The sequence below is a fragment of the Larimichthys crocea genome, chromosome III (genome assembly GCF_000972845.2).
Source record: "Larimichthys crocea isolate SSNF chromosome III, L_crocea_2.0, whole genome shotgun sequence".
In the NCBI taxonomy this organism is placed as follows: domain Eukaryota; kingdom Metazoa; phylum Chordata; class Actinopteri; family Sciaenidae; genus Larimichthys; species Larimichthys crocea.
The window spans coordinates 17,776,628-17,803,819 of NC_040013.1; the positions used below are offsets into that span (position 1 = coordinate 17,776,628).

The window sequence follows — 27,192 nt, forward strand, 5'->3', positions numbered from 1 at the left end:
GGGGACACTTTGATTGATAGTCACTGTTGTACCATCTATTGTTCCAGTCTGATCTTTCGCAGTCACACAGGTGTTGTTCAGCCTGCACCATGCTGTTACTCTGTCATTTTTATAGCGGCATATAACAGTCACACTTCCTCCTTCAAATGCAACAATTTCCTGTTGGTCCACAGACAGACTTGGCACATCTTGGAAAAAAGCACAATACAAAATGAAGCGTAGTTTGATTTTATTATCTGAGATGTGTAAGAAAATGTTTCTACTTGTGACTACTCAATAGAAAATTGTTGGTAGTCTAATAATAATCAGCCTCCATAGCAAATACGTCTGTCCTTAGTTTACTTACAATTTCACAAAGTATCTGAAATGTGCATAAAGATGTTTTAAGGATTCTTACCTTTAGTGACTGACAGATAAAAATATGCTCTCTCGTCTATTATGTCATGCCCGCCGATCTCCACAGCACACCACCACCAGCCAGTGTCCCCACTCGTCAGATCATTTATAGTCACGGTGAAGATTCTTCTGTTTTTGTCATCAGAGATTGAAAACCTTCCTGAACTTCGTTGGTCTGTTGTTACTACAGGTTTGCAGGAGATCCAATAATATCCTTTACACAGATATTTCACATGGTTTGTGTAGTGTGGATCATAGAGACAGGGGATAGAGATGGAGCGTCCAGCCTCGACCGACACTTTACTCACTGTAATAATTTCACTGTGAATTTCTGACAAAGGAACAAGAGACACATAATCAATAGTGATGCCTTCAAAGCATTGTGTACATAACAGTATATTAGTAACTGGTTACATAGTGACTACAGATACATAACACATCAGTTGCAAATTAGTATCATGACTTAACTGTTTTAATTTAAACAAGACACATTATAAGTAATTAATATTGGTAGCTCATTGTCCCTTTAAATATAAGACTTGAAGTTCATTACTTAACAGCAGCATATCAATACCAGCAAAATGAGTATTATTTATTTAATCAGTGTTCTTTTGAAGGCTGACTTACCAATGAGTCCAGTGAGTAGGCATATTAGTTGAGGGATATATGAAAAAGTCATGTCTGCATCAGTGTTGTCAGTGAATGAACACTCTGTGTATGACAGTCAGTATTTTTAAACAGGCTGCTTCCTCATTATTAACACTTCTCTTTGCCCTGCTGTAAATTTGTCATTTATGGCTTTAAAACTGTTGATTATTTATATAAAAACACTATCGGCATTGTATCTCATGACTAGTTACTAAGTTGTTCTTGACTGGACATGAGTTAATGATTGACATATCATCATAAAGATCACTGAAGTCTGTACATCATCCCTTACATGTAAATCATGTTCAAATCATCACCATGTTTATTCTGACAAATTTGAGAGTTAAGTAACCAACAACAACTCATGACAAATGATGTAGTACCAATTACATCGTGCAAAATGATGAAAAACAGCACTTGTTCATAAACCTTTTTTTAAATAAAGCATATGTTCAGCAAATAAATACAATGTTTGAGGATAACCTTAATCTCTGATAGTTAATCTGTTCCTCTTTCTCTCATCTACACTTCTCTTTGTCCGTTTCCCTGTCCCAGAACGGACAAATTAAAACACTTTGAAAAACTAAAAAAAGAGAAGTGACATCCAAACCAGCCATTTAACCAAGACAACCATTCAACATAAACAGTGAACAGCAATTCCAAGTGTCCATCTTTTTCATCTTTTGTAAATGAACAGATATGACTGTCCAGTGCAATATGTAAGAGCAGGTATATGTTTCAAAATAAAAGCCCTCTAATGGTCACGAGGACAGAATCCACTAATTTGTTAACAACTGGCTTTTATTGCGAAATATTTTCAGCTATAGTCAGAAGTCTGTGTTAATGCAGCAGCAGTTCAGCAGGGAGCTGTCACCCACTAATTGAAACAAGGTATAACTGATGTAGCTAAGTACAAAGTAGATTACTGACTCAAAAATATACTTAAGTAAAGAGTTGAAGTTTTAAAAAAAGGACATGAATAATACTCATTCCTTAAAAAATACTTTTTACTTGAGCATCACTTGTAACGTGTTACTACCCACCCTGTGTTGGTGTGGAGTCACTACAGACTGCAGGATTGATTGATTTATCAAAAAATTAAGTAAAATAAGCGCACACCAGAATGACCCCAGCAGTGTTAGCCATTCTGTCTTCTCGTCTTTTTTGCTCATTGTACATGTATTTTAATGTGTAGTGTGCTGTAGATCATCTTCAAGTTCAATCTAATGAGAAAAAAAAACAGAGAGCACAGAGAAGAGAATTCTGAATAATCACAGACTAACAATTATACTAATCCATTTGAGTTAACAGATTACACTGGGGAACAATTTGAAAAAAAAATTCTGTTGAAGTAGATTTTTATGCTGATTCAAACTAAAATTGGCATGCTGATTCCAAAATTGCAGTCAGTTTTTTTTTCTAGCATGTCAAGTTTTTTCTCCACATCTTACCCTCCAGATAAGCAAAGTTCCACTGATTAGCTGTAGTAAGACTTGCCAGCTGATTACGATTGGACTCATCTACAGCTACTGTACGTGGGAACTTGTTTGTGCTACTCAAGTCACAAATGAGACAGTGCAGTGAGAGGTGTGTGCAGCTCCCAATAGGTCAGTACTATTAATATCTGCAAACAGAGAGCTAGCATAGTAGGAATTAAGAGGATTTGTGCTGGTTTTTCTCTTAACCTTGTAACCACAGGCATACCGTTGTAAGTGCTATTTCGTTTTATGCTTTTTTTTGTAGTTTTTAAAGCTTGTAACTATTCCATCTTAGTGTTTTATTTACATAGGTATATATTTTCTTTGTTCCTGATCATGTCTGCTCCTGCTACTTCTCATCGTAAATGCCTGAACAACCCTGACTTCTTTTGCTATATTTGTGGTAGTTTCACCATTCCAAATCAGAGGGCATTCGGTATCCCCATGGTTGGCAAGAGCAAAAAGATCATTGGACTGTTACTTTTGTTTAGTGAAAACATCAGGATTTAACAAGAAAAATAAAAGTAAAATAGAATATCCTAATCTACCATCAGCTGTAAGACCAATGCCTCATTCAGCTGAAATTCCAGTGCCAGTTTTGGAAACAGCTACCTCCTCTAGAAGATCTAAGTGATTTTCAAGAACGCAGTGACAGCAATGATGCAGATTTTGAAATTCATGAGGATTCAACAAACAAGCACATATTTGTTAAGTACAGTATTTTTTATATTTTTTAAGAAAAAGGGGATCCTATATTTCAAAAACTTGACGTGATAGAGAAAAACTGAGATCCCTATATTTCAAAAACTTGACGTGATAGAGAAAAACTGAGATCAATTTTGGATTCAGCACCCAAAAATTTGTTAAAAACAGCTGTCAGACCTAACTCAACAAAAATTGTGTTCCCCAGTGTTATAGATGTGTCTATATGAATTTAAAATGACTTCTTCATTACAGTGGTATTGTATATCATATTTTCTTCAGGTATATGGTTCTGCTATATGGGGTTTGCAGTCAAAGTGATGCAATATCAGGGGAAAGACCAGCAAATGTAGATTTTCTCATCTGGGTTACCTCGTATATATGTTGATCTGGAACAATGTTGACGTAGAGTTCATCAGGATGACTCCCAGTTTGTGAGCCCTAAAGGACAAATTTGACATGAATGGGATCATTTGTTATGTTATACTTATTCGGTTTCTTATGTTTAATTGCATAATTGTTTGGATAGTTTGAAATCCATCTCCAGCAGGACTGCCATTCACCCTTTTCAAACCTAGATTAAATGTACACTATATATTTCTTTTTCTTTTCTTTTTTTTCTTTAAAGTTCATAGTTGTTTATATGTTTACAACACTGTGAATAATATGTGACAGACAGATTGACTCATTAACATTTACATAAATTACATACATTTATTTTCCAGTTAATAAAGTTTTACAGTTAATAAATTTGACTCATCCGATAAAATCCCACTGTCAAACTGTCATAATCCAAATTAGAAGAACTCAGATATTCAATAGGGTTGTCTCCAGCTATTAACATGCTGCTATGAGCACTTTATCTAGGATTTATTAGCACTGCTTCACCCATAGAGTTTATGGTTTCATCTCTCCAGCTACACAGAGGCTTCTTGAGAATGAGCAAGCATGAAAAGAAAAAGCTGCTGCTGATTCGAAAATGTTCTGATCATGAATGTAATTGTCACCCAGTGTCACCCATACGGTCTATGGTTTCACATCTAAAGCTTGGAAATACATAGCTGTATCTTACCGCAGGGATGTGAGCCCCCTCAGGTTTGACCTGACCTAAAACACAACATATATAGATACTTTAAAATGACAGATATTTAATTCCCGATGTTGTTATAGCAGAGTTTACAGCAGACTTACGACGTCTCATCATCCTCCAACCAAAAAAGGCAGCAGGAACAAGTAAGAGCACGATGAGGGAAAGAGTGAGGGAGGTGATGAGAATCATCGTCCTTGTGGAACTAGAAGATAAATGCAGATCAGAGGTGGATTTCATTAGAAAGAAAATAGTTAGAAATTCTGGATGATAATATACAGAAAAGGTTTCACTGCTCAACACAAAATAAAATAAACAGTACACACATCTTGTGTTCAGCTTGCAGGCTGTCTCCACCTGTCCCGTTAATGGTTGGGTTTGTTGGCTGAGCTGTATGTGTCTCTGCACTCGTAAGCAAGGACGAATGCTGGGGAGTGGTTGGAAGTGTCTCTGTAAAGTTTGAGTGATTAAATGTTAATCCAGATTATGGATGATATCAATGTATCGGGCATTAATAGGCTTGATTTGTGTCTATGTTCATCATTTCACCACTAAAATGGAACAAGATTGCCTAATCTCTTATAAAAGGTTGCTGATTTATCAAAACAGAAAATGGATAGTATCTTACCTGCTGTAGTTGTAGTAGTCATAGCACTTGTAGTAGTCATAGCACTTGTAGTAGTCGTAGTACTTGTAGTAGTCGGAGAAGTTGTAGTAGTCTTAGTAGTTGTAGTAGTTGAGGTTAATTCATGAACACTTATGTGTACTGGCATCTGGAGGTTTTGGCTTTTGCAAAGATACCAGTTTATGCTGTCTGCCTTCAATTCACTCATAGTCACAATGAAAACATTGGGGACACTTTGATTGATAGTCACTGTTGTACCATCTATTGTTCCAGTCTGATCGCTCGCAATCACACAGGTGTTGTCCAGCCTGCACCATTCTGTTACTATTCTGTTGTCATTTGTATAGCGGCATATAACAGTCACACTTCCTCCTTCAAATGCGACAATTTCCTGTTGCTCCACAGACAGACTTGGCACATCTTGGAAAAAAGCACAATACAAAATGAAGCATAATTTGATTTTATTATCTGAGATGTGTAAGAAAATGTTTCTACTTGTGACTACTCAATAGAAAATTGTTGGTAGTCTAATAATAATCAGCCTCCATAGCAAATACGTCTGTCCTTAGTTTACTTACAATTTCACAAAGTATCTGAAATGTGCATAAAGATGTTTTAAGGATTCTTACCTTTAGTGACTGACAGATAAAAATATGCTCTCTCGTCTATTATGTCATGCCCGCCGATCTCCACAGCACACCACCACCAGCCAGTGTCCCCACTCGTCAGATCATTTATAGTCACGGTGAAGATTCTTCTGTTTTTGTCATCAGAGATTGAAAACCTTCCTGAACTTCGTTGGTCTGTTGTTACTACAGGTTTGCAGGAGATCCAATAATATCCTTTACACAGATATTTCACATGGTTTGTGTAGTGTGGATCATAGAGACAGGGGATAGAGATGGAGCGTCCAGCCTCGACCGACACTTTACTCACTGTAATAATTTCACTGTGAATTTCTGACAAAGGAACAAGAGACACATAATCAATAGTGATGCCTTCAAAGCATTGTGTACATAACAGTATATTAGTAACTGGTTACATAGTGACTACAGATACATAACACATCAGTTGCAAATTAGTATCATGACTTAACTGTTTTAATTTAAACAAGACACATTATAAGTAATTAATATTGGTAGCTCATTGTCACTTTAAATATAAGACTTGAAGTTCATTACTTAACAGCAACATATCAATACCAGCAAAATGAGTATTATTTATTTAATCAGTGTTCTTTTGAAGGCTGACTTACCAATGAGTCCAGTGAGTAGGCATATTAGTTGAGGGATATATGAAAAAGTCATGTCTGCATCAGTGTTGTCAGTGAATGAACACTCTGTGTATGACAGTCAGTATTTTTAAACAGGCTGCTTCCTCGTTATTAACACTTCTCTTTGCTCTGCTGTAAATTTGTCATTTATGGCTTTAAAACTGTTGATTATTTATATAAAAACACTATCGGCATTGTATCTCATGACTAGTTACTGAGTTGTTCTTGACTGGACATGAGTTAATGATTGACATATCATCATAAAGATCACTGAACTCTGTACATCATCCCGTACATGTAAATCATGTTCAAATCATCACCATGTTTTTTTTTTCTGACAAATTTGAGAGTTGGGAACAACAACTCATGACAAATGATGCAGTACAGTACTTTTCATTTCAATACATTTGTGCAAAATAGAACATGTCAATCTCCATAAGCACCCATACTAAAATGTCCAACTTCACAGCAGAAATAAACATGTTTACACCCTGGTATAAAAAATGATTTTGGTGTCTGGAACTGATTTCTCTGCCCATGACAACATGTACTGAATTGAAAATATATAAACTCAACCGTTCATATTATATTAAGGCCTAAAGTTATGCATAATCACAGTGTGGCCACTTTAAATTATAGTTAGGTGCCATTACAGATGGCTTGTTTAAGCACCCTGGCATCATTCTGCCCGCCTCAGATCCATCGATGATCCATGCCTTTGACGATTTTTAGATTAGGCAGGAGGCAGAAGAGGCAGGACTGCCAAGATGGCGACAGCCAGAGCCACCACACTGTGAGCTTCACAGCGGTTCTTCAGGAAGCTGTGGATGATGTCTCGAATATGGTGTCCAACTCTGAACACTTCAAATCTCCCCCAAGGTCCTTCAGCAACACCTTCTTGTCTCTGCTGGTGTAAAAGCAGCAGGCCGTCCCTCTCGACCTTTAAAGACCAAGCTCTTCACAGAGTACCTCCTCTGCTGGCACTACCAACAACTGGACATGTTAAATCTAAACTTGTACAGCACTTATTGATGCACTGACATGTCCTAGTCGCACTGTACTTTGATTGTCTCCCCTTTTTGTAAGTTGCTTTGGATAAAAGTGTCAGCAAAAGGGTTTTTGTGGGCAAGTTTTTCCTTTTTCCGAGGGTCTAAGGACAGAGGGTGTCACAGATTGTAAAGCCCTCCGAGGCAAATGTACTTTGTGACTTTGGGCTATACAAATAAAATCTGATGTGATTTGATTTGAAATGAATGAATAATAATAAATGTAAATATAAATGAGATTTTAGATATGGGTGAGGAGATGAGGGAATGTTGCAAGGCTCTCGATGTTTGTCTAAGATATAGGGTTAAATTGTAAGATTTGTTTTCTTTTCTTTTCTTTTCTTTTCTTTTCTTTTCTTTTCTTTTCTTTTCTTTTCTTTTCTTTTTTCTTTTCTTTTCTTTCACACTCCGGTACAATAGGTGGCGGTATGGACCTCTACGCATTGCTTTGCGATCCATTCATTAAATTCAAAGAGAAGAAGAGGAACTACAGCTGAATGAGGAAGGAAGTGTTTTATATTTCGGCGCTCGGTTTAATTTCTGTGAGCATCCAGAGCCGGTGTGAGCTGTGAGTTAACAGCTCCACCAAACCAGTGGCTGTATATATATTATTTTTTTAAACCTCTCTGACGGACTCTCCTCTTCAGTGATGGAGTACGGAAAGGACAGAGTGGTGGCGTTAGTGGACATGGACTGCTTTTACGTCCAGGTGGAGCAGAGGCTCAACCCAGCTCTGAAGAACACCCCCTGTGTGGTGGCCCAGTACAAGACGTGGAAGGGGGGCAGGTGAGTTTCTGACACAGAGACATTTGTTTTTATGGTCAACGCAACTGAAACTGTTTCTAACTATCCATTTAACTCTTGAGACATCAGTTAAAGGTCCAGTGTGTAAGATTTTTTTTTTTTTTTTTGAGGGAGCGGGTCCTCTTATACAGAGTCTGCCATGTTTCTACAGTAGCCCGGAAGGGACAGATAGGGGCGTTGTGCCTTTTGCCGCCACTGCAGCAAAAGGCATCTTTCTCCTGTACGCTTGAATGGGCCAGAGCCGTATTCAGCCGGTTTCAGCAACTCCAGATGCCAATAAATCCTACACACTGCTCTGTTAAGTCATTTTAAAAAACTTGGCCTTACTGTTATGGCCATAGTGACTTTATATTGCCAAAGCACCCTGGCTGCATTGAAAGAGAATAAAAGAGAATTGAAAGAGCATAAATGATGAGTAGATGAGTGTTACCGATCACTGATTTTAGAGAGGGAAAATTCACAGATTACAAATAAATTTTTTTAACCTTTTCTATGTTTATTTGCACTGATATGTACTCAGAATAATATAACTTTATTATAGGGTATTAAGTTAAATCTAAAAAATCTGTCAAGAAGAGCTGCTTCTTGTACCTGTCTGCGATAGGCCAATATCGGCTGACCAATATATCAGTTGGGCTCTAATAATCAGACAGATGAATGAAAAATTATAATAGAAAATCAAATTAAAAATGAGATAAAACCAGATTTTCGAGCTCACTCAGTTAACATGGAGATGGCTCAGTTGTCGTCACATGACCTAATTAAGGAAGCTAGAAGGAATGGTAATGTGTGTGTGCTCTCAGTTGCGTGGACCATTTAAGTTGCTGTCTGTGTGTCGGCAACTCACCCGCCTTTATCTACTTCAGACCTTACTGCTACCTGACATATTCTCACGGTTTCTGAACATGACTTGTGGTTCTCAACTAAATATCATCCTCTATTAGTATCATAGCTGTGAGTTACGAGGCCAGGGCCCATGGCGTCACCAGGAACATGTGGGTGGACGATGCAAAGATACTGTGTCCAGATCTCCAGGTGGCACGAGTGCGCGAGTCTCATGGCAAGGCAGACCTGACGCAGTAAGTGCTGGTGATGTTTTATTTAATCTGCAAACCTATTCACAGGCCCTGGGATTGTGCCATGAAGTATATCTTTTTTTTGACATACATGTGTTTTTTAAACAGCAGGCAGAAATTATGATGATTATCGTGGATGAGGTAACGTATGAAGGACCTCCGTCCTCACTCTGTGATGTATTCTGTGTTTTCCTGGAAGTTATAGAACCTAGATGGGGTAAAAGTGATATGATGCTCTCTAATTTCTCTGGGTTTGAGCATTGTTGGTAATGCAATTACACAACACAAAATACAGTAATATAGTAAGTAGTATAGTAAATATAGGTGCAGTCATTATAATGCAGAAATGATGCCGCCACTCCTACTGGTTATTAAGTTATTAACCTGCTTAGCCTTGTGTAGTTACAGGGAGGCGAGTGTGGAGGTGATCGAGGTGATGTCTCGCTTTGCTGTGATTGAGAGAGCCAGCATTGATGAGGCCTACATGGATCTGACTGCGGCGGTCCAGCAGAGGCTGAAAAACATGGCCGACACACAAATTGAGGATCACCTCAGGACGACCTACTTCCAGGGGTACCCAAAAACGGAACAGAAACAGGAAGCACCTGCAGAGGGTGCTGCCTTAGATAAAGGTATGCTTTAACCGACCTTATGTTTAATCAAATACTCAACTAATGTTTTCAGGAAGGAAGCGGTTAAAGGTGACTTTAAGTGTTATTTAACTCAACTGCAAAAAAACTGTAATAGAATAATCATGACATGTTTATCCTCAGAGGAGCAGAGGTCCAGAGGTCTCCAGCAGTGGCTAGCGTCTTTACCTGTCCCTGCATTGGGCGGGCAGAGCTCTGCAGAACTGCAGCTCACAGTGGGGGCACTCATTGTTGAGGAAATGAGGGCAGCTGTGGAGAAACACACAGGCTACCGCTGTTCAGCAGGGATATCTCACAATAAGGTAAGAACACCTCTCATCTTTTCCTCTGAATACACTGAGTGCAATACTTTAAAGAGCATTTTTGCTATGATCATAGTTTACTATCTCTTTTTCCCAGGTATTGGCCAAACTAGCCTGTGGTCTGAACAAACCTAACAGACAAACCGTCCTGCCTCTGGACTCTGTGACAGAACTTTTTAACTCTCTACCCATCAGCAAGATGTGAGTTCAAAGCAAAACAATATTAAAAATGTACAAATTATTCTAATATTCTGACATAGAAATTTAAAAAAATAGAAGCTCACTAACAATACAATGTATTGCTTTTTTTTCTCTTGTGCAGCCGTAACCTGGGGGGTAAGCTGGGTGTCTCCATTACAGAAACTCTAGAAATAGTGAACATGGGAGATCTAACTCGCTTCTCTCAGGCCCAACTGGCACAGCACTTTGGAGAAAAGACAGGGTAAGTCAAGCCAGGTATTCCTTTTTAAAAGTCAAAGACTTGTAGGATGACTGTCAATAAAAGTCTTAAAATTGACATTTAGATTACAAAGTTAAAGGAAAGCTTTTCTTCCACAAAGACAAACATGCTTGATCAAAGTAGAATATTTTTTATTTACACTGGATTACCAACTACATTGAGTCTCTGTGCTTTGCAGCCAGTGGCTGTATGACTTGTGTCGGGGGATTGACTTTGAAGCAGTGAAACCCAGACAGCTTCCAAAGTCCATCGGCTGCAGTAAAAACTTCCCAGGCAAGACATGTCTGGCTACCAAAGAGCAGGTACATCCCATCTGTTTCCCCCTGTGTCACAGCAGGATGTGGAAAGTGTTGCTCAATTTGCCTCTCATATTGGCTGAAACTGAAAGTGCTGAAACTTTTTTGAGTGAACGTTGTCGGTCCATCTAGATGTGTGTGGTGTCAGACACATTCTTTGTAATATTGTTAACAAACATGTATTTAACATCACCTCTTTTATGATTTGTAATTTTATGTTAATTATTAGTCATTTCTTTGTAGGTGCAGTTTTGGCTTCATCAGTTGGCCCTTGAGCTTGAAGAGAGGCTGATCAAAGACAGAGAAGTGGTGAGTGAAGTCTGTGGCTGTATAATATTTTCATTTCCCATGTTACAGCTGTATTGCTTATTTCCTTAATGTGGTTTCACACGCAGTAAATATAGCTACAGTAGGTTTCACATCAGTGTCTGTCATTTGTCAAAATCTGACAGAATGGTCGAGTGGCTAAGTCGCTGACAGTTGGCGTACGTCAGCTTGGGGATAAGAGGCCGAGCAGTTTCTCACGCTGTTGTGCTTTAGTGCACTACGAAGCGACCAAACTATCCACTGACAGCTTTTCCATTATCAAGAGCCTCAACACAGCAGGGAACCAGCAGGCAGCGTGGTAATCACAATATAATAACACAGTGAAATATTGAAAGTCATTAGTTCACGGTATCTGGTTTGATTCATTCCCCCCTGTCTTGCATCATGTCTCCAGGACTCCACCCCTGACCCTGCTACAGCTCTCAGCTAGCAAATTCAGTGATGCTCCATCAGCAGGGGCCATGGCTGGCTTTCTCTCCAGTGATGTCACTTCAACTCAGAGTGTTTCCTCCACCACTCAGTCCTCCACCAAGGCACCCTCTGAATTGAAAAATGACTCCACATGCACACAACCTGGCACCATCCAGTCATTCTTTCAGAAGGCAGCCGAGAAACAGAAACAGAAGGTTACAAAATGTGAAGACGAGGCGGATGATGACGACATGGACCCTTCTCATAAAACATCTGCTGCTGATACTCAGTTGGAGACAGACACCAATTCTGTTTCTTCATTTACACCTTCCTCTCAGTCTAAAAATGTCTCAGTGAGCCCCCAATCTGGCATTTCCTCTTTCTTCCACAAGAAGACCCTTCAAAGAAGCTTACAGGCCTCAGGCTCAACATTGAACAAGCTTGACATGGGACACATACCTGAGCCTGTCAGTAAAGAGAACCCTGAAGACACTGTGATGAAACATACCTCAGAGTTTACCTCTCACCAGTCACAATGTGAAGAATTAAGGGATGAAGTGGACATTGATCCGAAGTTAAATGACCAGCCTCCCAGTGTGGCCAAAGAGGACCTGTTAACCTGTGAACGTTGTGGCGAGGAAGTGTTGGTCTGGGAAATGCCTGAACACAATGACTATCACTTTGCCCTGGATCTCCAGAATTCACTCTCTTCATCCGCAAGCTCAGCAACCGTCTCGTCCTCTACCCTCTCTTCTTCTTCTCCATCTTCGGTCAGAGTAGGAGCAGCAGGCACAGCCCAGTCCTTCCGGGGCAAGACAAAAACCAAAGGCCAGTCAGGACCCCAACCGAAAAGGCAACGTTCCCAAGGCGGAAGCACAGGTACTCTGGATTCATTTTTTAAAAGGAGCTGAAGATGTGCTGTAAAACTGCTTTTTTTTAAAAAAACACAACACGAATATCTGAAAATGTCCTAATGATGAATATTATTGTCCTTTTTAAATTATAAAAATATGTTACAGAAAGTGTTTATTTATGTACTTTGTTTCAATTGTGCTTTTCATTGTGAAGAGGAACGCATTAGATTTGTAAACCAGAGTATATTAAAGATGCTTTTAACATTTTGTAGCCGTGTACATTATGTTGTAGTATTCTGAAGTGCCAGCAGAGGGCACTAGTCAGTTGAATACAGAGCAGAAATCCTCACTTGAGTTTTTTTGTGAATGGAAATGTTTCTTTTGTAGGACAAGAGGGTATATTTTTAGAAATGATAAGCCCATTTTAAATTTGATGTGCTCCACAGCCTCAGTCCATCTTAAATAAGCTCAGCCCACAGAAGGTGGCAGCACTTCTGTGTCTAGCTTATATAGGTTTTTCTCTTTGCATTTTGTTTCAACATGCATTTGTGGATGCAGTGACACACTGTGTTCACTCATCCCATGAAGTGATGTCCACTACAGATTAGTGTCTGATTTTGATGTCCTTCCTGATCATCTTGAGATGTTCCACCAGGTGTTTTCTTTTAGCATTTCACAACTTTTTCGGCTTTTAAAAAAAAATGTATTGCTGGCATCAAATTCAAAATCGGCATAGCATTTTCCAAAAAACAACATTTCTAAGTTGTCTGTTGTGTTGTTTGCACATTTTGCATTTCCTTTTTTCACAGCATGTCAACTTTTTTGGAATCAGGGTTGTAGAAAAGTGTAAATAAAACTCAATGATGCAATTTCTCTCATCCTATTGGCAATCACTCTTTCAAGTGTATATTTACTTGTCCAACAAAAGACAAACATTTCTGTTTACAGCAAAACTTTATATTGATAGTCAAGTGAGGATCATGCTGCATCTGAAAGAGTCTTTATGTGCCAGCACTGAATGACAACTGAATGAGGAAACAACTCTTTCAGTGTTGTTGCATCAGCTGGGGAGCAGATTACAGGGAGGTGTGGCGGGTAAACGAAGCCTTTTATAACTCATTACACAAATGAGTTCTAAAAGGCTTCGTTTACCCGGTGGCTCCATGACCCGTGATTCAGTGGACAAAACATGATGAGTAAGTATGATGACATGGTTGAAAATGCTGAGCAATATTGTGTTTGACTTGGACTACTATCAAATTAAAAAACCCAGAGTAAGAGACAATAAAAGATTTATTCATGTACATCATGATACACAAATTGGATCTGTACATAAATATTGCATTTCACCCAAATAATGATCAAAGTATTACAATTTCAACTGAAAGGAGGGAAAAGAGGTTTTAAAGGTGATTTCAAAAGAGTGAAGGTGTGTCGGTGTTGTTAAGAAAACAGTGTAAAACGTGTTTGAATGAACTGTAAAATCTGGAAATACTAGAAAACTATAAAATACTCCTCAGATGCATTAAAACAAACACCTGATACAACTTCATAAAGGCTATAAAATGTTTTGGTGAAAATGCATTCTTAGTTTTCCTCTCTGAGTGTACATAAACTGTGCATAACAACCACGTGGGTGCGACGTAATAGGGCGCACGTTTTCAGTTGTCTATCATTGATTTCAGTGGGACAATAATCTATGTAGAAGTCACATCAACATGCTATAATAAGACAGATAACAAGGCCCACATCAGGCTCAAACAGAAGCAATCAAAATAAATTTCCAAAGTCGTCTTCTAAATATCAAAAGCTGCTTTAAGGAGTAGCACCAACTTAATTAGATTTTTAAGTTAAATTGAAAACTTTGGGTGTAATGGAAAGCTACTCAAACGGTAGATCCACCAGGCAACTGTGATAAAACTTCGAAGTTAGTGACATCAGTAACTTAAATGAAGAGACGGCATCAAATACCTCGAACATAGTAACTTTTCACGTACTAAAGAATCCATAATCGAACATATCTCTTTGGGAGAAGCCATCCCTTGTCTTTTGTTTCCTCAAAACCTCCCTCCTCTTCCCCCCAAAAGGTCAGCGACAGAAACCTCCACTGGAGTCGCTCTGTGAGAGTGGAATGCCGGCTAACACGATATCTGCACTGACCTGAGGAACTAAAGCACTTGAAAGATAGGCAGCAAGATCTTCGCCGTCTCACTGCGCCATCATGAGGCATTACTTGTGAATAAAAAAATACAATTCACACAGACATACGTGACATAAAAAAAGTGTGAGTGCCAGTGTGAGTTAACCTGGCAGACTGACAAACTGGGTCAAGTTCTAACTTTGCATACCTCGCAATGCTCACCTTTCTCTCTCTCTTCATAAAGTGCCCAAGTGTCAAAAAATATAGCTTCAAGATGGTTCCGCTTATATACAACTAACGAGCTGTGCCTGAGAACCACAAAATTATCTCAGTGCTTTTTTATAATATCTCATATAATCCATTAGAGGTTACTATGAAAACGGTATTATTTATGAGTATTCAAATACAGTGAGATCAGAGGCTTGACCTCATCAGTCAGGCACTATGCTGGTAACAGACAAGCTGCTGTCAGGTGATGACGACAATGACACTGGTGATACACGTTGCACCTTAATATCCAAGCACCTCACACTTGCAGCTATTGAGTCTGTAAACAACTCTGCCAAAGGTATATTAACGCTGGCATTTATGTTTCAGTGCAAGTGTGTCTCTGTGTGTTTTTTTGTGTTAGGAGTGCATTTAGGTGTAAACTCTCTAAGCAGTGCTTCGACATGGGTGTCAGAAAGCAACTTCCTAGTTGCCAATTATCTGCGTGATCACTTTGGTAGTGCTAAGTGAATGCAGACTAAAATGTCAGCAGTTATTTAAAAGGCTGAAGAGGACAAATGATGAGGATGGTGACAACAAGGCTTTGGGAAAGAGCGATAAAATGCTAAAATCCTGTGAGAGGGATTTACTGTGCAGGGAACAGGGCAGAGTGGCCTTTGGAGAAAGCAGGAGGTTGTTTATAAAGCACCATGTCTTTGGGTGGGACGGTATTTTCTGTCGTGGCTCTCCAGGAAAACCTTAGGCTTCGTCATCCTCGCTTTGGGATGGCGGGTTGGGCTGCAGCTTGGTGACGTGGCCGATACCTTTGGTCAGTCCCTCTCTGAAGAGCACCTTAGCCCCGACCTTCAGGTATTCAGGGTGCTTTATGAACTTGAAGAGTACTACTGCTTTCTCCCCCGTCCTCAGCTCCTCCTGTGATACATCGTAAGAAGTGGACGAAAAGAGGGAGAGCGTTAACAATAAACCAAATGGAAGTAATAGTCGACATTATTTGCATATGGATATAACAAGCCCAGGTTTTAGAAGCAGAAGACAACTTTCAGGTGGGGGCAGCTGTAGCCAAGTGGATGAACTAACCTTGCCGTACACAGCTTCCACAGTGGCGGTTTGTCTCACATTGCCAATGTGCACAGTAACCTGGAAGCCCTTGTGGAACGTCTTGGCATGGAAGAGCAGCACAATCTCAGCCTCAAACATCCAGCAGATGGTAGGATTCATCTCCGGGCTCACCATCACCATGCCCTGTAAGCAGAAAACACATTTTGCACAAATAGATTAGTTGTAGCATGACAAATTTAGTTTGGTTATAATTTAATTTTAAAAAATGTTCAAAACTTTTGTAACAACCATTTTTTATGGTTACTCCCTTGTAAATACTGACAATGTGCAAACAGTACGGAGAAACAGAGTTCAACTCATTTGGCACAAACATTAAGCCTGACCTTGCGTAGTAGTGACCGGTCGAAGTCACCCAGCGCGAGCGTGGCAGCCTGACCGGCCCTGAGTACCCTGCATGCTGAACGGTTTCTTTGGATGCTCCCGATTGTCAGCTTGTGGAACTGACCCGAGTCTGTGGGTCCTACCACAAGGTGATCTCCCTCACGGCAAATGCCACTGCACAATCAGAGAGAACAGCGGGTCAGAATGAGTCCATGCTAAAGGACAAAAAAAAAAAGTGTTTCAACACACTGACCTGTACAGAGTACCTCCAACCACAGTCCCCACCTCTGGTACGGTGTAGATCTCATCCACCTATAATGATGAACGCAGCTGTTATTCACATCAAAATCAGGCTTATGTAATGTCAATGCATTTACACTGCATCTGAAAAAGTCTGTATGTGCCGTGCCAGCCAGACGTACCTGGAACTCGGTTAGCTGTTGCATAAGCTCCTCCTGCTCCTTGCTGTTGCTTAGAGGAGGGATGATGTTGAAGAAGACCTTGAGCAAGTCTAGACTCTCTCCAGACACACTGGACAGGGTGAAGATGGGTGTGATGCTACCAGGAAGAGCACAAGCATGTGATCAGAGCTCTGTATCTACGAAGCATCAAGTGCTTCATGTTCATTCAGTTACCTATACATATAGTTGTTTCGTTACCTGGGCGTCTGGGCGAACTGCTGTGCTGCTGTGACTGCATCGTCCATGCTGCTTACGACCATGGGCACCTTGTTGCAGCCCGGCTGTTTCAGGACACGCTCGAGCTGACGCACAGTGCGCTCCACAGTGGCCCGCGTGCAGAGGTCCACCTTACTGACGACGATGAAGATGGGCACCTTCAAGGCCATGGCAAGCCCAAGATGCTCCCGTGTTGTACCAGCTGGAAAAGAGGAGGGAAAATCAGTGGGGATTAAGTAATGAGGCACTTTGCTCTTGCTTATAAAGGAAATCCAGACACTGCTTATCTATATCTATAATTATGTCATTGGTCGTCCAGAATGCCTCAGTCAAAATGTTCTGAACTTCTCACAGATGCAGTGGGGTCAAAGAGGCGTGCATGGTGGATCGTGTTTGTAAACAAGGCGAACGGGTCAAAATACCTTGACTCCCTCATCAGCTGAGCAGCAGGTTGTTTTGCTACCCGCGTGTTAATTTTAGCGCGTCCAAGGTAAGCGTAGATAGGAATAATCAACGTTCCTCATCCTATGTAAACGTACTGAGTGAAGTGGATGTGCCAGGATTACATCACAGTACGATACGAGATGATTACTCCACCTTTGGCTTTCTGGCAAGTCACAGATACAACCTAAGACAAGCCCTGTGCCTTACACAGATCCATTACCCAGTTTCATAATTAAAGCGGTTGCTCTTAGGTTGCAGACAGTGTCCCCTTTCTGTCTGTTGCGTAGCTGAGGTGGTCCTCATTCTTGACCCCATTTCCCACAGCATGCCCTATTTTAGGCACCCGGACAAACACCAACAAACACGCCTGCAATGCATAGTGCAGAAATGCAAGCTTATGAATATATAAAAATTAAGGAATAATAATGTGTATGCTTTAAGATGGTGTAGCATTACAGATTGAGCTTTATTCTCATATTCATATCCATGCCACCTTTCTGCCTCACAAAATTAAAATGTCATGGAAACCTATTTTTTTATTAGGACTTAACTCATTTTAGTATACATATATTGTGACTGTCACTGAGCCCGGTGCTTTTTTTTTTTTTGCAGAAGTAGACAGCATCACTTCAGCTGCCTTGTTTACGGCTAAAAACAAGAGAGGGTGACCTTTAGCGAAGCAGGGAAATTAAATAAACAAGAGAGGGTGACCTTTAGCGAAGCAGGGAAATTAAATATAAAAATAAAAAAAACCTGACACGACCATACATTAACAGGAGCTGAATCTAGTTCACCCTGTAACTCCAGCAGGGTGTGAGCTGTACTGCTAAGTTGTGAGATTGTCTCCAAGGCTCAGGTTTCTTCTCCTACATCTCTTTGACATTTGCAAAAATAAAATACATCTACAGATTAGTTAATAACCCCGTGTTACCTTTAGACTTTTGCTTTCAAAGGCACAGACATGCTTGAAGGTCTCGAGCTCTTAACATTGTGTTCTTATCTGGGCAGACATGCTGTGCCTGTCGAAGGCCCTCCCCCTCTCCTTCCCCGTTGTCAGGCAGAGTCAACAGCAAGAGCGAGCGGTCTAAGGCGCTGCTGCGTTCAGGTCGCAGTCTTCCCTGTAGGTGTGGTTTTAAATTCTGACAACAACTCACTTTTAACCATACCCTGCACACTACAGCAAGAGAAGCAAACAGATAAAGGCTAAAAAACAAACATGTCACGTGCCATAAGCAAAGAATGCAAAGTTTGTCCCACCAGTTTCAGCAACTCAGATATTCAAAGTATTTCCTTTCTGAACCTGCTTCCTGCACTTACTCCCACTTGCTGTTATCATAAAAGGTCTCAGTGTTGCTGAGAGCACATAATGCGCTCCTGTACAATCCATCAATAAAACTAGCTGCTCAAATGTAATATCTGTGTATGTAAATCTCAACTTCATGCAAATGACTACACAATATTTTGCAGAAAAACAAATGTGTGTTGCCAAAAAACATACTGAAAGAATATTCTGAGCTGTAACCTGACACACAGAGGGCCTTGTTTACCATGTAAACTGCAGAAAGTCTAGTTATTCCACTACAGAAAATAACAAGCCTTAGCCTGCAAGTATTTGAGGGATAACTTTGTTTGTCGAGTCTTATGTTCTATCTGCAAAGAATGATACTTGAGATATTTTGGGACTTGTAGTGGCAGGGGTAAAACAGCTGTGGTAGTAAGGGTCTGTAGCATAGTAACAGATATCACATGTTTGCAAAGTGCTAATTCACAGCTGGTCACCATAAGTCCACTGCAGTGTGAAGGTGTGGTGTACACAAACATAGACTGTCTGTCAGACTGACCCTGCAAGTGTCTATTACCAGGCTCAGCCAGATCCACTTTCAGCTTGACTTACCTGAATGGTGAAGTGACTGAGAGTAAAGTTCACACAGAGAGACACAAGTATATTTTAACCGACATCCTATGATTCTTACTAAATTATTAGAAATTTATCAATTGAAACTCACCAATGCCGGTGTTTGCGCTGACGACCAGTATAGCGAAATCTGGACAGTAGCTGGTGAGGCCAAAGATGGTGGTCTTCAGGTACTTATGGTGACCTGCCAGATCGATGAATGTGATCATTTTAGAGGCACTCTCACAAATCTCCTCTGCTGTCCGAGACTCGCTGTAATTCACAACCTGGAAAAAAGAAGTAATAATAGCATAAGAGTTATGATCTAAATTACACAAAGAAAAGACCAAAAGTAAAAGATTGCACCATTAATATTGCATTGTATGAACTTTCCTATTTATATTAGTATTACTAAAGTATAATATCTTGTCTGATCCACTTGAACAACCTGATCATGATTTTTCCCTTACCTCTCCTTTACTATTGAAGCCAAGGATCTCAAAGCTGATGCTTGAAGTGCGTCCAGTCTGAATCTCATGCAAATGTCTGAAGAGGTTGAGCCTCGCTCTTCCCCGTCCATTGTCCAACTCACCCTGCGTCAGAACACCCAACAGAGTGGACTTGCCCGAGTCCACATTACCAAGTACCGCTACTCGCAGGTCCAGGAACTGCAGAAAAAAACACAAAGAATAAGCAGGGATTAAGAAAATGAACAGATCAACAAGGGGGAAAAACAACCAGAAAGCAACATCGTCTTCACAGTAGCTCTACTAACCTGCTGGTCATCTGGCACCTTACGAATGAGAACCTCTGCAATCTTATGAGGCTCATCACAGTCATAGTCCACCTCTTGCTCTCTGAGAACTGTGATGTCGGCTCCAATTCTGTCAGGAAAAAAAGAAGTGTTATTACAAAATGATCACGGATGATACACTGACGTGAATTTCGAAAGTATCTCAACTTACTTCTCTGCCAGCTTGTGGAGCGTCTTCAGTGATGCCCTCATATCTTCCTCTGATAGTCCCACCAGCATGCCATTATCCTCAACGCCTATCTGATAGACAGCTTCGCCTCGGCCCTCCTGCAGTCGCCATTTCATTTGTGTTGCCAGGTGCTCGAAGCGGTATTGCGTGGGGTTCACCAGCTTCAGCTAGAACAAAAAGGAAAGACTTCAGAAATCAGTGCTGGACTTAAAGCTGGTTCAAGTTAAATGGGTGATTAAATAATTATTACGTAAACAACCATTATTACAAAGGATTACTGTCCGGCTAGGGCAAAAAAAAATCTGAAACAAAGTCTTTGTTGATGTGGCAGACACAGCTGCCAAGATACTAAAAAATGCTCTCACTAATCCACTGTGGTGTTGCCTTGCTGACAGCTCATTGTTACGATGATCAGTCAATACCAATAACCTCTTGCCATGAAGAAGCTGACGTAACCATCAGCTGCTTACTGCAAATATCTTTTGAACGGCACACTTACCTTGTACTCTATATTTCCCTCTTCAGCCTAAGAGAGACGCGAACAAAGAGAGACAGACAAGAGACAGAACAGCTGTCAGACTATAGAGAAGTGAGACAACAGAACGGGCTATTGATTTGTTAAAAAACACAAAAAGAAAATCTCACTGAATAGCGGTGCACTAGTGTGAATAGGTGTTCACCGGGAGCAATACAATCTGCCTAACCGCTTAGTGTGTAAAACTCAAATGTACATTTAAGGTTAACAAGATAATATCCCTGCATATATATATATATATATATATACACATATACATATATACATACACACACACACACACACACACATACATACATACATACATACACACACACATACATACATACATACATACACACACACAGCACACACACACACACATACACATTCTAGATAGATATATATACATATATATATATATATATATACACACACACATATATACACATATATACACACACACACACACACACACACATATATATATACATACATATACATACATATATATATATTTGTATAGTAACAATTATGATCAGTGCAGGACAGTGGAGCCTCAAACAACAACTAAAGCCACAGCGCATGTTTGTTCCCTTTTACACAGCAACTGATCATAAATGAGCTAACATAACGAAATGCATGTAATAAAAAGCTTATCAAAGATAATATATAGTTACTGAGTAATAACACACACACTGGGTGAATGCCAGGGGCTGTAATAAGCAACATTAGCTCGATATAGTCCCCCCGCCCCCCCTCCGGACAGATATTTACAAACACAGCTGTTCCTGTTAGCTCACAAGCTAAATGCTTAGCCAGCTATATAGAGGAAGCAGCTTTTTAAGATAAAAAAAACACATATTCAGATATAAATTGTGATTATTTTTTTTTTACAGCAGATGTTATGATGTATGAGCTGTGTATTCATCTTCCCCTTTGCTCCGACTAGCTACGTGTCACTGCGGGTTCAACAAGAACAAGTCAGGGCATGAAACACAAAGTGTTTTTAAGCGCTACACATAAACAAAAGATATTCATTTAAAAGTCACACACTTTTTCTTTTTCTCGTGAGTCATATGTAATATTTTGCGCCTTATTTCAGCCTTACCTCCGGAGGTAGATACGGGGTGTTATTGCTCGGTTTGAAGTTACGGGAGAACCGAGCCTTTGCTTTCTTGTTGTTCTTCACGCAGGCTTTCTTGGGGGCTACCGAGCTACTGAAGACATTTCCCGGTTTGCCGCTGGACGCAACACCTTGAGACCCAGCACCGTGTCCATTTCCTGAGCAAAATAACTCGGATACCCGCGCATCCATCCGGCTACCGTGGGACCTTAACTTGTTAGCTTGCCACTAACTTAGATGACTACGGTGCTATGTTATAATAAATGCAGGTGTTTTGTTGTTGTTGTTGTTATTTGCGTGGTAGAAACCTGCAAGTGGCAGCCCCCCCACCCTCAAAAAGAAAATAAAAACAAAGCACCGACCACCCCCGAGCACTTCAAACCGAACAATAACAGCAGAGTCCGGGGACGGTCGTTTCGAGTTTACGGTGTGCCTACGTCACGGTGCTAAATGTCAAGGGGTGTGTTTGTTTTATACGACTGGACAGCGCGAGTGGATGCGGGTCTTATTTGTTTACTGACATGTACGCAGGTTTTCTTAAACCCCACCCGGCTAGATTACGAGGGTTGAGAAGTTGATGACAGCGTGCGCACACACAGACAAACACAGTCTTGCACCGCTTTGGAAATAATTACATAGTTGTTTACAGAAACTTCAGAAAGATAATGGCAAGAGATGATGGAACAACACGAAACAATGCGTCATCTACTTCATTAAAGTCAGAGTTTGACCACATTTTGAAGTAAGAACTATATACCGTGTAAAACAAAACATAAAATCAGCATTGAGGGAAAAATCATTATATATTATTCTGAATACAAAGAAAAGAAACTATGTATCATTGTCAACCTCTATGTTTTATTAGGGACATTTTTACATCCATAAATGTAAATTTCAAGATTCATCACCATCATTTATGTTGATTATAAGTCTTTTAAGTTAATTAATAATAATAAAACATGTCTATCTATAATAAATATTCATTTCAACCAATAACCTGTCACAACAGTTATAACTAGAACTTTATTTCTATGTAAGATTACAAAGTCTGTCACATCTACGTTTTATTTTTGCTTTTGTGTTTTCATGCTTTCCCCTTTTGATCCTTATTATACTATCATGTAACTGTGCTGGTACTATGTTACTATTGTACAATGTGAACTAGTATGACTGAATTCTTTATCTGTTTGTTTGTACTTTCAATAAAGTTTGGAGAGAAAAAAAATAGAGTTTGACCTATTCGTTGACCTTAATTGATTATCAAGGAGAATACAGAAATTGAGAATTTCTCTACAAGTGTTTAATTTCTCTGCACATTTTTTATTTTTTATGAAAATGTTTAATTCATTAATCTATCTATCTACATCTTCCAGGTGTGTTTTCAATAACGCCGTGTTGAGGAGCATAAGAATGGTAACACAGACCACAATAACACAAAAAAACTGACTTATTTTCATAAAGATTATGCTTTATGTTCACCTAGTGATTAGTTTGATGTGGCTCAATTCCCTCCACTTTCTGTTACACAGACAGACTCCTGAGTGGTGTCATTTGTTGACCACACAGGGGACAAGAGTGCCATCAGGTGTTTGGTTGAGAATATGACTTCTATATTGGTCCAAACTCTATATGGCTGTCTGGCTGCCCTTGAGAAGACACAGTGGGTTGCAGTGTAAAAAAATTGACTAATTCAGAGAGAGTTAAGACTGACAGATGGGTCAGATGGTGCATTGCTCCATTGGTCAGTTTTACCATTTCCTGATTGAGAACACTAATTTGAATGTGTTATTCAGACTGGTTAAGGTTTGGTCAAATTTATTTATATCATTTGTTTTTGCAAATGATTAGATTTTGACTAGACCACACGTCACCAGAAAGCTCCATTTCAGCATATTTCCTCCCGTTGTTGAAATTGCATTGCAGTTTTAAGTTTTAAGTTTAAGTTAAGTTTGACATTTCATCTCAGGCCTTTAGAGAATCATCACATGAATGTAAGTTGGACCAATAAAACAAAAAGAAAATGAAAGTAACTCAGCTCAACATTTTACAAACTCTAGTTGCATTTTTACTCAAGACAATCTACAGATTTTAATTCTAGTGGTATTGAATACTTAAAAAGTTACTATACTGAAGTTATTATTGGAAAGTTAAAGTTATTTTGTTTCTCCAGAAATATGTCACTTACTCTAAAACCTGTTCAAAACTGAACAACATTCATTATTTTAACACTTTACTTTTTCTTTATTTTACAGAGCTTAAGGCACACATTTCACATGTACTCTGACCGTTGCAAAGAGACTGAGATTTGAACAGCCAACTCCCCGGTGGGAAATGAATAGTTCCAGAGAGTGTGGCATTTCTGAAACTCAACACTGATTGGTCAAGCGACCTATGATGTAGGGGCTCAGCCCATTTAGTCCTGGCTGAGAGAAGTGTTGTGAGATTTTTATAGCCCTAAGTTCCTTCAAACATCCACATTTACACCCGCACGCACACAATACTCCCTTCGTTCTGCTCTTTCAGTCAACATGAGTTATCCACTGGTTATTCTGTTCTGCGTGGGATTACTGCACCAGACTGCAAGGGCCGTTGTCATGGATAAACTATCAGACAACAAGATTTGTGGAGATGCAGAATGCTCATGTAAGTCAGTGCATTAAAAAGAAGCATGCCACAGTTTGTATTAAAATAGTTTTCAAAACTATTAAAACAGTTTTCAGTTTTTCACTGCTCATCTATATTTCTCTGGTCTTTATTGTTTTGTGTGCTTTTTTAGATGTTGTCTCCATGGCCACAGCCTTGGATGACTTCATAGCTCCCGACTGCAGATTCATCAACATCAAAAAGGGGCAGATGATTTATGTGTACTCTAAACTCGTACCAGAGGAGGGCGCCGGAGTCTTCTGGTCTGGAAGTGTATGTGCATATTTGTTACATGGTACAAGAGGCACGGCTGTGACAAACAAATGTGAACTTTCTGGCCTTTGTGAGCAGAATGTAAAGAAAAACATTTAAATGACTCCAAGTTTGGAATGAGGATGTTCAAAGCACAATACTGTGTATGGTAATTTGTTTGAGAGGCCATGTTTTATTTACTGGCAGGTTTACAGTGAGCGTTATGTGGACCAGATGGGCATCATTGGATACTTCCCTGCAACTGTGGTGAAGGAGACACATAAGTTTATGGAAGAGACGGTTAAGATTCCTACAGCTGTGAGTGTATCAGTCTCATTTATACAACACTATCTGCAATGAATACTTAATTTGTTCTGGAGTGAAGGTGATGGTCAACATTTATTTAATTTCATTTAATTTTGCCTTTTTTTCAGGACATAGACTTCTACTGCGATTAAGGCCTGGCAGAATGAAGCCTTTCTTTCTCTCCTCAAGTCTTGCTTTTAGTAACTTTAGAGTGCAGGCAGTTTTTCTCTCAAGCCAATACGTCTAACTATGTGCCATTAAAGCCTGCGGTATGAAAGTCTGCACTCTCTCAGTCCTCCCCAGCCCACAGTCTGGCACCCCTGCTGTTAGGTCAGCTAGTCCTTTCTGTTTATGACATGTTGCTCAATAAACCTGTTTTCATGTTCACCCAAAATGTTGATTATTTCTTATAAAATAAGATTGCTACTTTGACTCTTGGGGTTGGTAATTGCAATTTTATTGCACATTTCTGCTGACACAAGTAACTGCTGTGAAGCTTCTCCCTCGTTCTAAATATATGAACACATCACCATACCGGTAATGCTGATATAGCCTTTATATATTTCAATATCAAGGTTTGTTGACACTCTTATCATTTTTTGATTGCACTTTATATACGTTAAACTACCTGTGTTGCAGTCGACTGTGATCCATTGTAAAGCAGCAGGGAATGACGCAGACTGCTTCACTTCTTTTTTTTTTCTTTTTTTTTTTTTTAGAAGAAGAAATATAGGGAAATAATTGTACGGTTCTACTACTACACAATTACTATACTATACTCAATTACCTATGTACCTATACTTTTAGGCAACACATTTGAAGCCAATTAAAGTGCCCCATTCTCTTCTCTTACACACAACAAATGGTGAAACTAATTGTACTTTACAAAACATTCTCTCTAACTCTGGTAAATCTAATGAGGGACATTAGTACAGGTGAGCTATGCTGAGTTATGGTGATATATGATGCAGCAGCACTGAGATGGATGTAAAATGATAAATGAGGCAACTCAGTAAATCTAATGACTACAGCAGCACTGGAAAAACACTCTACATCATTTTCATTGTATCTAAGAGGAAGGATAAAAGTGATGAGGGTGAGGCTGGAAATACACGTGAAGCAACAATCCTGTTTCTTCACCCCGATTCAATCATTACCTCTCTCTCTCCCTGTCAATAAAGTTTATTGATCATTCCTTAAACCTGCATCAACAAGACATTTCAGCAATCTACACAACAAATAGCGTATATAGTGTTTAGCAAGTTTTAGAAGAAGAAGGAGAGATACTTTTATTAATCCCTCTTTTTTCACTCAGTTTTACATGCAAGATTGTTACTAGTAATGATTACTACTTTAGCAATGAGGCTTATTACTCCTCTATATGAGACAGCGGTCATTTATGGATTGAATTGATCTCATTACCAGAGATATTCGGCTATATGGTAATTAGCACTCTCTCAACACCGCACTGTACATGCTGTGTGTCCATCTTCATTAGATTGTCTACAATTCATGACTGTTGAATTGTTGATGAATTCTGTCTTTGGCCATACAGCGACAATCATTTAGCGACTATAGCGGCTTAATAGTTGACTCAGCTCACTCTGTGAGCTCAGTGCACTGGGGGAGTGTTAAGTGTTTGTACCACAGGTGTTTTGGACCATAGTGAAGATGAGGTTTTTGGGACCAGTGGGGAATGTGGACAGGGTGTGGAGCCAGTGTCGTGCCAGAACTGGAGCTGAGCAAGCAGGCAATGCAACTTAGTTCAGCAACTTCTGTGGATTTAATGGCAGAGGCAAAGAGGACAATGGAGAAAGCTTGGGCGAGAAAAGGGAACAGAGTAAATCTCAGACTGGCTTTTAGATGCTGTTGAGAGCTTCATAGATTAAAAGGGTGGTGAGCTGGGCTTCTTGATGTTAGACTAAGTAGGTAATATCAGCTTTCTTGATTCGACTAGTTTTCAATCAAAAGTAATATGATCATTGCACATCATGCACATATAAAACTGTCCATATTTATGACAGTGTTATTACACTGAAATTGGGGGCACAAAAATCCCAGTTTCTACACAGTGTTGCTTTAAAAGCTCACCAAGACTGCTTAGTGTCAC

At 39.7% G+C, this 27,192-nt stretch overlaps 5 protein-coding genes across 5 annotated transcripts in view; 2 read left to right on the forward strand and 3 right to left on the reverse strand.

The window, feature by feature from the left end:
- The window catches only part of LOC113744031 (polymeric immunoglobulin receptor-like), a 2,339-nt gene extending 1,195 nt beyond the window's left edge, over positions 1-1,144 (reverse strand). Inside the window, exons 1-3 of the mRNA XM_027278522.1 lie at positions 1,024-1,144; positions 398-727; positions 7-188 (exon numbers count right to left, since the gene is read on the reverse strand). Coding sequence (XP_027134323.1) covers positions 7-188; positions 398-727; positions 1,024-1,075 — 564 coding nt within the window. The 5' untranslated portion in view covers positions 1,076-1,144. The remainder of the gene's footprint in view (positions 1-6; positions 189-397; positions 728-1,023) is intronic.
- A 133-nt stretch (positions 1,145-1,277) lies between these two features.
- On the reverse strand, positions 1,278-6,517 carry LOC113744043 (polymeric immunoglobulin receptor-like). The gene is made up of 8 exons (XM_027278349.1): positions 6,192-6,517; positions 5,566-5,895; positions 4,940-5,356; positions 4,638-4,761; positions 4,416-4,516; positions 4,297-4,331; positions 3,597-3,665; positions 1,278-2,267 (listed from the first exon to the last, which is right to left on the reverse strand). The coding sequence occupies exons 1-8, from the start codon at positions 6,241-6,243 to the stop codon at positions 2,229-2,231; spliced, it is 1,167 nt and encodes a 388-aa protein (XP_027134150.1). The 5' UTR covers positions 6,244-6,517; the 3' UTR covers positions 1,278-2,228.
- A 1,184-nt stretch (positions 6,518-7,701) lies between these two features.
- On the forward strand, positions 7,702-12,702 carry polh (polymerase (DNA directed), eta). Its single transcript, XM_010745564.3, has 10 exons — positions 7,702-8,041; positions 9,004-9,138; positions 9,538-9,767; positions 9,909-10,087; positions 10,185-10,288; positions 10,410-10,529; positions 10,726-10,849; positions 11,087-11,152; positions 11,296-11,468; positions 11,565-12,702. The coding sequence occupies exons 1-10, from the start codon at positions 7,905-7,907 to the stop codon at positions 12,490-12,492; spliced, it is 2,196 nt and encodes a 731-aa protein (XP_010743866.3). The 5' UTR covers positions 7,702-7,904; the 3' UTR covers positions 12,493-12,702.
- A 1,008-nt stretch (positions 12,703-13,710) lies between these two features.
- gtpbp2a (GTP binding protein 2a) lies at positions 13,711-22,311 on the reverse strand. Its single transcript, XM_010745575.3, has 12 exons — positions 21,867-22,311; positions 20,741-20,767; positions 20,224-20,408; positions 20,034-20,142; positions 19,729-19,926; positions 19,371-19,545; positions 16,903-17,122; positions 16,666-16,801; positions 16,497-16,555; positions 16,246-16,417; positions 15,881-16,045; positions 13,711-15,715 (listed from the first exon to the last, which is right to left on the reverse strand). Exons 1-12 carry the CDS (start codon positions 22,071-22,073, stop codon positions 15,542-15,544), a joined length of 1,827 nt encoding a protein of 608 aa, XP_010743877.2. The 5' UTR covers positions 22,074-22,311; the 3' UTR covers positions 13,711-15,541.
- A 1,996-nt stretch (positions 22,312-24,307) lies between these two features.
- On the forward strand, positions 24,308-25,464 carry LOC104930717 (otoraplin). Its single transcript, XM_010745587.3, has 4 exons — positions 24,308-24,524; positions 24,658-24,797; positions 24,984-25,094; positions 25,211-25,464. The coding sequence occupies exons 1-4, from the start codon at positions 24,410-24,412 to the stop codon at positions 25,232-25,234; spliced, it is 390 nt and encodes a 129-aa protein (XP_010743889.2). The 5' UTR covers positions 24,308-24,409; the 3' UTR covers positions 25,235-25,464.
- The last annotated feature ends 1,728 nt before the right edge of the window (positions 25,465-27,192 follow it).